This window comes from Glycine soja, chromosome 9, assembly GCF_004193775.1.
Source record: "Glycine soja cultivar W05 chromosome 9, ASM419377v2, whole genome shotgun sequence".
In the NCBI taxonomy this organism is placed as follows: domain Eukaryota; kingdom Viridiplantae; phylum Streptophyta; class Magnoliopsida; order Fabales; family Fabaceae; genus Glycine; species Glycine soja.
Genome location: NC_041010.1, coordinates 40,179,681 through 40,194,095, shown reverse-complemented (window position 1 = coordinate 40,194,095; position 14,415 = coordinate 40,179,681). Strand labels below are relative to the sequence as shown.

The 14,415-nt window shown below is 31.3% G+C and overlaps 2 protein-coding genes across 2 annotated transcripts; one reads left to right on the top strand and one right to left on the bottom strand.

Moving 5' to 3' along the window:
* The first annotated feature begins 215 nt into the window (after positions 1 to 215).
* On the top strand, positions 216 to 2,107 carry LOC114368886. The gene is made up of 2 exons (XM_028326167.1): positions 216 to 740; positions 1,382 to 2,107. Exons 1-2 carry the CDS (start codon positions 395 to 397, stop codon positions 1,774 to 1,776), a joined length of 741 nt encoding a protein of 246 aa, XP_028181968.1. The 5' UTR covers positions 216 to 394; the 3' UTR covers positions 1,777 to 2,107.
* Positions 2,108 to 6,114: 4,007 nt separating this feature from the next.
* LOC114368885 (auxin-responsive protein IAA27-like) lies at positions 6,115 to 9,640 on the bottom strand. Its single transcript, XM_028326166.1, has 5 exons — positions 8,819 to 9,640; positions 7,890 to 8,113; positions 7,405 to 7,546; positions 6,946 to 7,007; positions 6,115 to 6,490 (listed from the first exon to the last, which is right to left on the bottom strand). Exons 1-5 carry the CDS (start codon positions 9,274 to 9,276, stop codon positions 6,453 to 6,455), a joined length of 924 nt encoding a protein of 307 aa, XP_028181967.1. The 5' UTR covers positions 9,277 to 9,640; the 3' UTR covers positions 6,115 to 6,452.
* Between the last annotated feature and the right edge of the window lie 4,775 nt (positions 9,641 to 14,415).

The window sequence follows — 14,415 nt, the reverse complement described above, 5'->3', positions numbered from 1 at the left end:
TATTATAGAATATATATATAGCAAGTGGAAGGACCGATGGAACAAAAAGAAAAGAGAGCAAGGGAAGGATCAAGTTAAAGAATAAAAAGAAAAAAGTGCGATAGAGAATAAGAATGTAATTGAATTAATTAGTCTGCGGAAGAATAACGCTACCCTTGCGGATATGGTGAAAAGATTCTATAGTCTGATAATAAATTGCCCCTTAAATAAGTGTTGTTGTTCTTGAGTGTCATGATATCCCACACCAATTTGTTCTCTTGCATATGGGAAACATTATAAGCATCAGTCTTCTGAGTAATGCTTGGATAGATGAGGATGTTAAGCTAGGAAGTCATGTTCCCTTGCCTTTTCGGGAAGACTGCAGGAGGAAAAGGGAAACAACCACGTGTGGACTATGTCATACAAAGTAGGCATTACAGATTGTGAAATGCAACTATGGAGACGTATGGAGAATGGTGACATCAAGGCTTTGCTCTTGTTACTCCACAGCGAATCAACCTGCTATAAACTCGATCCAAATAATCATGTTTCGGTCCTTGATTTTCGTTTGGACGTAACCACTGTAGATGGAAAAGATGATCTGTTGTTTGTCGACAGCAAAGCAACTTACCGTAACAACAAATTATGCTTCCAACTAACTAAGTCCATTTATGGAGACGGCAGCGTCACGCAAACCAGTGTTTTCTTGTATGGGATGGGACACAAAGCTGGCCTTGTTGTTCTCCAAAGGCACTATAATGGTACTCTCCCAATTTTAACATTAATTTACTATTCTTTATTCACTGAAAATTCAACAATAATCAAAACGCCTAGCATGTATAACATGTCTCATTATTAAATATTTGAATTCCTAATTGTTTCCAGATTTAAGTATTTTTTTTTATATAATGTTTATTGGAATGTGTTAATCTAATAGTATTCTTATTATTTCTTAATGAATTAAGACTTATACATTTTTTTTATTTTATTTAAGTTCATATTATTTTATTTAATAGTCACATATTCACTTAATTTAATATCATAAAATAAAATTCATTAATTATAAATAATTAATATAATTATTTTATGATATTAACACATATTTTTTCATTTATAAGATTTAAATTTAAAATAATATTTTTTTTATAAAACTCAATCTATAATATTTCTTGTATTAATTATCTTTAGATTAAAAATATCTCTAATTTAAAGAAGAAGAAATATATTAACAAACAATTAAAAAAGAAAAACATATTAATTAGAGAGATAATTTAAAAAAATATAAATTTATTATTGTGAACTAAACTAATTTTTTTAATGTTGATGAATTATGAGATTGAATCTTATATATATACATAAAAGAGGAGAGAGTATTAATTGTTGAAAGATAATATTCCAACAGGTAGCGCTCAGGATGAAAATCCTTGCGCCGTAACTCTGACGCACTATCATGCTACTAGTCCCGGAATCAATGATTACTCTAAATCTAAAGCAGATTTTGGGCTCTCTGTGATAGCAAGGATTGTACCATCGAAAGGGAATGTGGTTATAGATGTGGAGGGCCCCAAGCAACACCCTTCTTCTGCCTTGTTTTACTTGTTTGATCAAGTCAGAAGCACTGGGGTTTGGAATCCTAGCATGTGCCCTCATTGTGCTGCTCAAGATCCCAGACCGCGTAGTAGAGATAGTGTTGTTCCCGTGGCACGCCCTCATGCAAGATTGTTCGCCAATGAGGGAAGGTTCGCGGGGACCGGTAATGGTGGTAAGATTAGATGTCGTAATTTTAATGTTTATTAAGGAAACATCCGAGGCCTTTAGCTGAGGCTGAATTGCCAATAAGAAGTTTATAATTAAGATAGCAGCATATATATGTACTGCATGCATGCAGTGACAGTCTTTGAGGAAGAAAATCAATTTAGGTGCTATGACATGAGCAACCCCAGATGTCCAACTTGTGTTTGTATCTTAATTATTATTAGTGTGTTTTGGATTTTCTTTCCAACACTTCAAACATCCGTTCATTTCAATCCATACAGAAAGAAGTTTTTCCGTTTGGATCATTGGAATGTGTGTGGATAAGCTTTTCCATTTATGTACATTGGAACAAGTACAAACAGTTTTTCAAACACATCCTATATGTTTGTAAGGAAAAACACACACACACACACATATATATATAGTGCTTGCACTTTAAATTTTCTTATCTCAATAATAAGATTACAAGAGAGGAAATGCTATGTTGTTCAGCGCCTCAATATAGAAAAAATAATCCATTTAGAGATAATGACACTCTTTTCTCTTTCATGTTATTTTTCTCTTATAAACATCCTCACTAGCTACTTTTTTTTACGTAATTTTTTTTCTAATGTGTAGTATTAAAACTTTGATTGCGGGCATTGTTTTGCAGTTTTTCACTTTCAATTATCGAAATAATATGGGGAGAGGTTGATTATTCTACTTCAAAATCAATAATCAAGTGAATTTTATTTGTATACGTATTTAAAATATATTTGTCCATGTATGGTACCCACCCAAATTCACATATTAACAAATAAATGTCCTTTTTTTTTCTTTCTGATTAAAATTTTGAATAATGTGTCATTTTATTGATGGTTGTGTCCAATAATGATGCATTGAATATATGCCAAAGCTTCACTTTCATGTTGAAAGAGATTAATAAAACTTATTATTTTATAAGTTTAACTGCTTTCGTAAGATGTAATATTAAAATTGTATACTATAATACCATAATTAGTGAATTTCATAATTAAAATTAGATTTACATTTACCAACATTTTATATAATGTATTCCATAGTATTTATCTGTGAATTATATTTGTTCCACAAAATAAAAATAAATGTAAAAATTTCATTTTCCATACTTTGACACTAAGATCCTATTTCATAAATAAGATAAAATATAAAACTTTGAATACATGAATATTAAAATATGATTTTGTAATAAAAAAATATTAATATGACTTTTAAATTACAATAAGTTTTTTTTTTCAATTTTTAACATTTTTTTGGAATTGAAGTTATCACGTTTATTTAATTAAGCTCATATGGTTATTTAGAGAAATAAGTCTTTAATTTTTATTGTAAGAAATTGCGATTTCATTATAACCTCTCCATCACTTCAAAATTAAGATCATGAAATGGTATTATTACAAAACCCATGAACTATTTTTTATTTCTACGGATATAAAAATATCTTAAAAAGTTATTATCATGAGAAGTTTTTAGTTATAATTGTTGATTAAGAGAAGCATCTCCATTACTTGACTTATAAAAGAAAATGAACAAAACATGCCTAAATTCATTATTCATTAACTATTACGTTATAAGTTTTTCTCTATCAGTGATGTGCGGTGTTGAATGAACTAATTACTGTTGCCATTCATTGCAGGAGGAAAGAGCGTAGCTTGGGCTTACTTCAACGACTTGGAATTATGACATCTAAAAAATTATTATGTTTCAGAATTATTATATCTCGAATATTTATGTCTCAGAAACCTATATCGAAACACTTTTTTTTATACATATACTGAAACACTTTTAAACTAATTAAATATCTTTACTTTTCAATTCACTTAATTTTTCACCTATTTCTATTTATTCTATTAATTTATTTCCATACATTTTATTTTTCTCTTCTCTACCAATTTTCTTCTTTGAAAACCAATAGTGTTGGTTCTCATTTTTGTGTTGCTAGTATTGAAACCGATCTTTCTCATATATTTATGACTTCTTGCTCAGAACTATATCGATCTATTGTGTTAGGTAGACTATGATGATGTTATATATGTGTTTATTTTATTTAGATAGACATCTATGTTTTTTTTCAAAGCAATAAATATATATGTGTGTGTGTGTGTTAGGTAGACTATGATGATGTATATATGTGTTTATTTTATTTAGATAGACATCTATGTCACAAGGTCTTCCAATCATTCTGTTACGTACAATCATACAAACTAGGTGTCTTGCAAAAATGATACCTATATGGCATTCCCATGCCTCCATATTGCCCATAGTACCGAAGCTAGCCCAAACAGCCCTCCATACTATGATGGCATTCTCCCCTTGTATAGAACCCAATTAAGTGTTGCCAAAAATGGGTCTTGACATCGTGTCCATATCTCATAAGAGAACCGACATCCAAAAAGTAGATGCTCAGTGGATATTCTATCTCTGATTCACAGAACACACAGTTCACACTTACCCCGGCTGGAAGAATATTTCTTTTGTGTAGGTTCTCCTTGCTTTGAATTCTGTTATGAGTTATTTTCCATATGAACCTCTTGACCCTTGATGGAATTTGCAGTTTCCATATATGCTGGAAAAACCTTTCGCCTTCCAAGTTTCCATGTATGTGCAAAACATTATATATATACTTCTTTGACCACATAGGATTTCCCTCCACCACTTGGCCACACCCACTTATCACTATATTCCTTTCTTGGCCTTATGTCCCCTAACTCATTCCATAGTTGTTGTACCACCTCATGCTCCCAAACAAACCAAGGTCTTCTCCGCACTAATTAACTCCCACCTCCAAGCATTCCCCTCCCACTTACCAACCTCTGCAATATTGAACCCTTCTTGTTTCGAGTTTAGCTATAATCTATTGAATTTGGATCATAGGTCCACCTCCCCCGACCACTTGTCATGCCAAAAGCTCACCTCCTCCCCCAATATGCCTTTTGAATTTAAAAGGTCACACCACCGTTGAGAATCCTTTCTAGTGATATTAAATAACTCCCACAAGTCTATCCAAACTTCCTATCCCATATTTTTCTATAACAACACTCCTCCACAAACAATCTTTCTCACAACCATTTCCCCCCTAACGTTCTATTGAACAATTCCAAGTTTTTTTTATAGACACCTATGTACATATTATGTAATGACTTTGATTTACTTTGTTCTTAAATTAATTATTAAAAATCTTACTTTGTTATATATATATATATATATATATATGAGAAAGAGGGAGTATATGTTTATGATTTATTTCCATGTTTATATACATAGACAAGGGTAATAGTCATGGCCGTGTTCAAAAAATGGATAGTGTTCTTCCCATTTTCAACTGGGACAATCAGCTTTCATTGATATTAAAGAAGGGGAGAAAAAGAGGGCACAAAATGGAAAAGAGAGCCAGACGTGGGAAGCCTCATACAACGTAGAAGGATTAACTGGCGCAATCTTCATGACAAAAACAACCGGAAGAAATTCAAGAGAGGAATTATTAGAGATCAGCATCGAAGACAATCTAAATCGAGAAAAAACCAATGATGATGTTGTACGAATATACTCAATATTTGAGCAATAGGATGCAAAATGGCGTAGTTCAAGGCGTTCGCTTTTCCCATAGATCATCCAAAACACTCAGAAGCAGAGTGTGTTCGGTTGCTTCGTCAACGAATACACCATGCACGACATATACCAATGATTCATTCGGGGTCGTGGTGGCAACAACCCTTATCCCGTATGGGTCCGGAACTAGGAAGGGTCTTTTAGTTGAGGAGTTGAAGAAGAAAAGAAATGAAAAGGCTTGCATATTGACCCTGGCGCATCATTATGCTAACAGTAACAACGTAGAAAATTACCTGCCAAGTAGAATAGATATTGGTCTTTCAATGGTGGCAAAGATTCGAGTATCAGATAATGGCCATTTGGATTTCACCGTAGATGGCCCCTGTCCAACACCCTTCTTCGACATTATTTTACATGTTTGAAGAAGTCGAAAGAACCGGGATCTGGAAGCCTACAGCATGTCCACATTGTGAAAATATTCAAAGGAATGAAGACAGTGACAGCCTTCATGCTGCACCAGTTCATGTTAGTAATGAGCAAAGCGCAAAAAATAATGGACAGTTCCTTGGGGATGGTAACGGTAGTAACTATATGACAGAAATATTATATTTTTTTATAAATAAGTTCTTTACTACTTGATGTATCAAGCTACACTAATTATGCCAGCTCTAAGTTCTTTACAGAATTTACTTTTCTAGAATTTTATCTGTAAGGATTTTCATTCTAGTCGTCGATCTGTGATGTTGCATGTCCTAGAAAGTGGTACAAATATATTTTTTCACTTTCTCTAATTTATTATTTAGACATTTTTAATATTCTCTAATTAACCATCTCAAACTAATCTATATATGAGACTTAAGTTACAAAATTTACATAGTAACGACGTAGCTTCAGTCTTATGAAGTCCACAGTGACAGTGATTGAAGAGAAGTGAGGGGAAACAAGCCTAAGAAACCTTAAATGTCTACAACAAACATATCTTGCCTACTAAAAAGTCTAGGATACTTGGATCCCATATGTAGGATTATATCATACATATTCAAGCAAGAAAAGCCCCAGCTTGTGCCCTGCACTTGCCTCTGGACTCTTGTATGATGTACGTGTTTAAAGGTAATAATAATAATTCATCTTTCTGTATCAACACCATCTTGCTAGTTGCGACTTTTGCATTTTTCCATGGCTCTTGGTGCTGCAGGAATCAGACGTAGCTAGTAAGTACACTAATAAATTTGTGTCTAACGATTTCTTTATATTGTAAAAGAGAATTCCAAAATGAGAACTCTCATTAATATTGGACAATTAAAACCTTCATGAGACATCATTTTAAGAAAATATAGTAAGATTAAATATATAATTGAATGGAGTTCAAGAAAGTATACTCGTATTGGAAGAAAGATTTGCTGCTAGAATCCATGAATTCCATAAATAGTTTAACTATATTTTACAGCTTCACCCACTTAGTGTTGTAGCTATCATCGTGTAGTGTTAGTCAAGTAATTCAGAGCAGGACAACTAGTTGATTGCAATTGAGTTAAATCAAGCTAGGATTGTCTTGCTAATTGACTAGTATATGGTGACTGATGAGGTTTTCAATGCAACGACAAGATATAAAAGAAAACACATTGTTGAATGTGTCGGCCTCACCTAGTCCAATTGCTTCAGAACTCTTCATTATCCTCAACCTCTTGCAAGAGTCGGTGAACATCCTAAAACAAGAACAATAACATCATTTCAGAATTAATTACTCATCAAATTGTCCTCTGTTGTCGTTGATTCTGATATTTTTCATAAAATAAAATGCATTTGTGAAAATCATAGTTTAAACTCATTGACGGCAGGAATAATACTTTTTAATAATTACAAAACTCCAAAAATGGAAATCAAATCAGAAAGGATAAAACTTAAATATAGTTACGTTCGTACTTTTTGATATTGTTTCCCAATCAGAATTAAAGTTTTACTTCAGCTATCTATTTTAACGTTTAATATTAACTTTTATTACTCGGATTCTCGAAGTGAAACTTCAATTCTGAATAGAGAACAAGAAAAGTACTTAAGGAATGGTATTTAAATGCACAGCAATATGATATTATGTGCACTCACTCCCATGGAACATCACCAACAAGCATCCAATCACCATCCTTGTCTTCATAGGTGAGCACATATTCTGAACCATGGAGGAGATCCATCAATCTATTTTCAGTCAACTTATCTCGACCACAAACTCCATGGGAACCACATTGACCTGTAATTGTCATTGGTGAAAACATAATCAGAATCTGTACCATAAGTAACATTTTATTGATAAAGAATTAGTTGACCTATTCATAGCACTCCTGTAAAAATTCCCCAGCTCATGGAACCAACCAGCCTGAGCCTGTGACATTGGAAGACTTAGGATCCTGATTTAATCATCCAAATAGATTTAAAAGGGTGCCAGTTCTGATCAGGATTAATTCTTTATATTTCTCTCATCAAAATCAAATGAAGAGAATAATTGGTATATAACCAATTGACAAGCTATGCACAATTGTACAAGAGGGTAACAACTTGATTAAAATTTGCTAGTAAAGAAAACCAAAACTTACTGATTGTAAAACAACTAAACATCTTTTCCAGTGCTGAAGACAGTTCCATGTAAGTGCCAAAGTTTTTGAGGTCAACTTTCCTCAAGTATGGAGCACCATCCATGCTGACCTTCACATAAAGGCATACCGACTTGGCTTCTGCATTATCATCATTCTTTTGTGGCTGAGTGGCCATTGAGTTCTTTCTGAAAGAACGGATTGGTGGCCATCCCACAACTTGTTCCCTGATTCACAAAACACAAAATTACACTATATTAAAGGGAGTGTACAAGGAGCTTCAATTGAGATAACCATCTGTGCAGAGGTCAGTCATCATAACTTCAAAACAACAGCAAACAATTGATAATTAAGAACACAAAAGAAGGCAGAAAGAGGGAAAAAAAGTTTCACCATGAAAATTGATCTTTTAGTTATTTAGGACACTGAATAATCCGAGGAGTTCAATCTAACATATACATAAAAGCAAACAATTTGATAACAAAGATGAAAAAGAAAATTTACAGAACAACCAAATCAACCGTTGGATGATGATTACCATAGAAGGAACATCCCCTAAATTACATAGAAAAGAGTTATCAGCTTCTCCAACACTAGAGGCTAACATAGTAACATGAGAAGATAATTATCAACAAGAATTAATCAACTCAAAACCTCATCTTGATAGATTTTATTCTCCCGTCTTTTCAATTTAAATTTCAATCAAATATTTAGAAAATAAAATAAAATTCGTTCCTCTATTTCAATTATCCGATTTTCTTCTTGCTTCCAACATTTTATCTATATTTATACACACACACACAAGTGAAAAAGCTATAAACAGGACATGACATCAACAACAAAAAAAAGTGGAGAAATATTTTGACAAAGAAAACATATTATACACATATAATATGTGATGATGATGAGGCTAAAGGAGAAGATGGTGCTACTTTGCAGCAGGAGCAGATATCTGAGGCTTCTTCTCATTCAACGGCTTTGGAGATTGAGGAACTTTATCTTTTACAACACAAGTTTGTTGGTTGGTACACTCAGCCTTGGCAGCACTAACACTAACACCAACACCCCTTGGAGAGAAGAAGCCACCATCTTTCCCCAAACCCACCTCAGATCCACTATTCCCAGAAAGAAGCCACTTCCCAGAACCCCCATCAATGGTGTCTGAGAAACCCCTCTTGGCCCCTGACACCAAACACTTCACCATGCCTAAAGGGTGCACATTCTTGTCCTCCACACCCTCTTCTCTCTCTGGTGACTCAGAACCTGGCAAACCAAGCCTCAGCTCAGTAGCCTTGAGGTTCAAGCCACCACCAGTCCTCTCAGAACAACCTTCCATTGCAGGAACCTCTGATAAGCCTACATAGCCTTCTTGCTCCAATGACACAGACATCAAACTTCAGCTCACACTACTACCACACAGTATCACTTCTTTTCAAAAAAGTGGAAAACAAGAGAGAGATAAGGAAACAGAAACTAAGGTTGAGAATTAGAGTTTATACAATAAAAATAAAAATATGAAGCTTTGATGAAGAGAAGCTTCTCTGAACTGAATTTTTATGTGTTCAGTTTGTTTCTATGATATTATTATAAAACTCTATGCATTCTGTTAAACTGGTAGCAATGGAATTGTGTGTGGTGTAACAAAAAAAGAAAAAGGAAGAAATGGGAATATTGAACTGGGAATGAGAGATTGTGATTGCATTACTGTGCAAAAGAGAATATGGAACTGTTTTTGGATGTTTGCTTTATTCTTCAAATTAATTAATTTTTGTATGGAAAAAGAAAATTCCTTTGAAGAATGTGCTTTTTCAGGTTTTATAATTCGTGTTGTGAATCTTTTTTTGTGGGAGACCACTCCGACAAAGCCCAGAAAGTCCCTGGCATACTTTACCCGTTTTATTATTCCTTTTGGGAAATGAATTTCATTGTCATTCATGACTTTTATAAGAAATTAGTTTGTTTGTTGTTTTGGATAATTTATTTAAGTATAGCAATTAAGATTAGTGTTATAGTACGATAAAATTAATAAAGCTGTTAGTAATTTAATTCAACCAGTAAATACTAGAGGATAAATATAAAGTAAGCACTCGAGTGATTTAATTAAAGATAGAAAAGAGTTTGTATTTTTTTTCTACCTTAAAGATTATGGGTGTTTTTAATTCCATTAGATTACACAATAATTTTGTTTATGGTGTGGGGTTGTCATTATTTCAAGGAAATTGATTTTAAATACTATAAAAATCAAATACAAACTTTTTTATTAAATAAATTATTTTTCCTCATGTAAACGTAGAGGAATAATTTTTTATCTAAAAAATAATTTATTTAATGTCTAACAAATAAAACTATAAAAAAAATATTTGGTTTAATTATTCAAAATTTATCATGAGCATGTTTTGTTGCTTTTATTTTTTAAAAATAATATGAATTTAAGTTTATAATATTTATAAAATGAAATAAGTTATAAGTTATAGAAATAAAAGAAAATGTCAGAAACAAAAGGTAAAGGAAAAGTTAGAGTAATTTATTTATATTTTTAAAATAATCTTATATTTTTTTTTTAATTTGCGCCAAAAGCAGAAAAGCTTAGATGCGCTGGAGGCAGCGTTTGGACGAAAGGGTAACTGAGGCTCCAAAAAGGAAAGCAAGTAATGGCAGAGAAAATTATGGGACGAAGAGTGTCTTTCGAAAAGCCAAATTTCCAAGTGGTTCAGAAAATTATTAACCATTAATTAAGAAAAAGAAAATGTTATAAAAAATTGGTGGAGAATTTCTTGGCTTATACGCAGCTTTGAAGAAAATTTTATCTTATAAAAGAATAATCACTAATTTAATTCTGAGTTCTGCCAAACAAAGCAATGTATCAATCAAGAAGCAAACATGAAAGTAGATAGGACGAAGAGGAATGGGGAATGGGGGGTTGTGGTGTGGGGATTCTTTTTTCTGAGGTGAAAAGGAAATGACTCTGGAAATTTGTGTTTGTACTTGGTGCATTCTAGTATACTTCATTCAAGTTTATTCTCATGTCCTTCGCGTGTGTAGACTTTATTTTTATCCTTGAACTAAAATAATATGTTTTTTTTTTACAGTAAAATAATATGTTTATGAAGCCATGGTTAGGTTATGATTGAACAAAACTTTAAGAATCCAGCATATCATGCAAGTGGGAGTGAAAAAAAAATTAATTAGATTACTATATACAGTTTACAAATTATAATTCATGATTAAAAAATCCTGAAAAATAGGTGACAAAATGTGCAATCAAGTTGAGCTATATTTTTTAGGGTTAGTAAGTGCAAATCAAGTGATCAAGTACAAAGATAAAACATTTCCAATAAAAAAACTAAGATAACACATTATTATGTGGTTTTTTTAACAGCACATTATTATGTCTTAATTAAAATACTCTCATTAATTAATTATAAAATACACTTTAAAATATAAAATAGAAAATTAAATTTTGACAATAAATTTTTTTTACAAATTGGATATCTCTAATTTTGTTTTATTCACATTATGCAGAAGGATTAAAGAAAGTATTTTGTGAATTTTAAGGATAAAAAAAATAATTTTAAATTTGGAGAACTAAAAAAAATGATTCAAACTTAAATAACTAACAACATATTTAACCCTTTTTTCTATTATATTGCATTAAGCTTTTTTGGTGAGTTAAATTAAAAAAAAAATTAAAAACCATATTAAGATAAAATTTAAAATATTAAAAATCTCAAAATTGTTCCACACCAAACCGTAAAAAAAATTATATTTGATATTGCATTCGAACTAAACTGTATATAATTTTTATATTTGATTTAAATGACTTTTTAACTAAAAATCAAACTAAATAACCTTAAAAAATAGTTTAGTTTGATTTGAATCTGATATTATATTAAAAGTAAACTGCATATCCTTTCTATATTTGACTCCGGTAACTTTAACAAAAAAAATCAAACCAAATTGTATCACAAACATCTTAAAAAAATAATTATTGATACAAATGATGTAAATATAAAACGTGGAAATAAAAGACACTGAAAAAGTATGAGACTCATAGATGGATTCAGAAAATTTTCTCCCTTGCTTTATAATCGTTTTAAATTCTAACCAAGAGAATCCAAGACAAGATCCACATCTATGAAGTGGATTCGTGTGAAAAAATTCTTAGAATATCTTCAATAAAAGGTGTTTTTAATGGATTTCTTAAAAGAATAAATCATTAAGAAATCTCACCATTAGAGACAGTTTAGTGACATTATAAGTTTATTTAAAATAAGAATAGTTACTTATATAAAAAAAATTTCTTAGCAATAAAAAATTATATTCTTTCTTAGCATTAAAAAGTTATTTTCTTTCCATAAACTAGTATCAGCCAAGTACATAAAAACAAAAATATGAGTTTTTAATTTTATTTTATTTTAACTTTCTTACCAATAAAACAAAATTGTGTATGGACCAAAAAAAAAAACAAACAAATTTACGTATAATATAAAAGTGACTTGAAAAACTACATTAGAGATGCTAAGTTTCTAACTCGTAGTTGGTGGGCCCAAAGAACAGTAGTGCTAACAGCATTGCTATTGAGCACTCCATCAATCACTCTTAACATTTTTATTCTCTCCTCAAAACAATTATAATGGCCACTCCACTCCACTATCTTATCATGAAGTTTTCTCCTACCAGCAGTTATATGTTTAATAGTTGTTTGTTTGTGGCAATTTGTGGGTCCAACCTTCCTTGCACTTTTGCTACAGTATAGCCACCGTGCTTACTGGATACGAACTCTCGGCTTTTAACCTTTCACTTGCAAGATGCTAGTTTTTTTTTTTATTTAAGCAATATTATTCATAAGATTCTTATATATTTTTATACATTGTTTCCTCACAAATATATTCATCTGAAAATAATTTTAATAATCGAGATACAATCAGATATTAAATATAAATATATTTCCCACTATGAAAATTTGAATCTGAATTCGTAGAGAACTAACTTCCTTCACTATAATTTTAGTGTTTTAACACCTTTTTCTAATATTTCTATTTTCCTCTATTGTATAAATTTGCGAATACATTTACTCATATTTCCCCCTCAATATTACTCAAAGCATCCCATCCATTTCTGCATAGAATAATAGGCTTTAGTTGATAGTCGTCGTCAATCATCATGGGGTAGCTTTCATTTTTCATAGTGCCAGTTGCAATTGGTTATTTTCTACTTAGGCTTTGTTTGAATCTATAATCCGCACAATGTTTTCAGCTCGATCTCATACTAAATACAAGGGTAGTAGTTTTCAAATAATAGTTGAGGTTAAATTTTAGTGTTTTCTTTTTTTAATTTTTTCTATTTTTTTGTCTTAAATAAAAAATTACATGTGTTGTCTAACTCATTGGATCATTGGATCAGATACTAATGGTACTCCTATTAATCCATAGACTATCACTTAAAAAATATAAAAAAAATCTTCTTACAGCAATATCCTAAAACTTTAGTTTTTAACCAAGGTAAATACAATCATATAATTCATATAGTAAATCTCATGAAGATATAAAATGAGTTGAATAGTAAAAACAAAAGATAACAAATTCAATCATCTCTATTAACAAAACTAAACTAATATTTAATCATCAAAATATATATAATCTCACTGAATGATATATAAAACTTTGTTTTTGTTAACTCCAACAATTACTTTCAATTCCACTATAGAAAATTTCAATAAAACTTGAGTGAAATAACATATAAATCAGCCAGTTAGCTGGAGTGTTGAATTGGAATATATACAAATACAAATACTAAATTATGGGCCCGTGCTTTGCACGATTATTAATAAGAGCAAAAGGGAGAGAGTAAAAGATAAAAAGATAAAAAAAAAATCTAATTTATTGTCTAATCAACACGAGACAACGACTAAACAGTACATTTTTATATTACTATAACTATAAATATTAAATAACCCTTTAACCTACTAACAAAAAAATAACCACCCTTTAACCTACAATATCTGGCTCCAGTCATTTTATTTCTATTTTTAAGGTAACAATTAGCCAAAAATATAATCCAACGTAAAGGATCTGTCAACAAGGCCAACCCCAAGCTATAGTAGCGACACAAAATAGAAAATGAAAAAAAGAATTGCAGCTACCAAACAGGGACTTAATTAAAGAAATGTCTAACTACAACGTGTGGAAATAGTTGTCATGATCGTAGCAGAGACTTTCTGGTGAGGGGTAGGAGACAGCATGTATCTTCAAAGCATCACTTCCTTGACCCATCTAGCTAGAATTTGAATAAGGCATATTGAGTAGTGGAATCCCAACCTCTTTTATTATTTTCATTTTTATAGTGTCTTAAATTAATGGATTACTATAGTCATGTATGAATAACGTCACACTCTGAACATCTGACACACCTGATCAGAGAAAGCTGATACCGCTATTTCAGTTTCTCGTACAAGATTCTCCTCACTGAACAACAGAAGAAGAGAAATTAATTCAAATATATATATATATATATATATATATATATATAT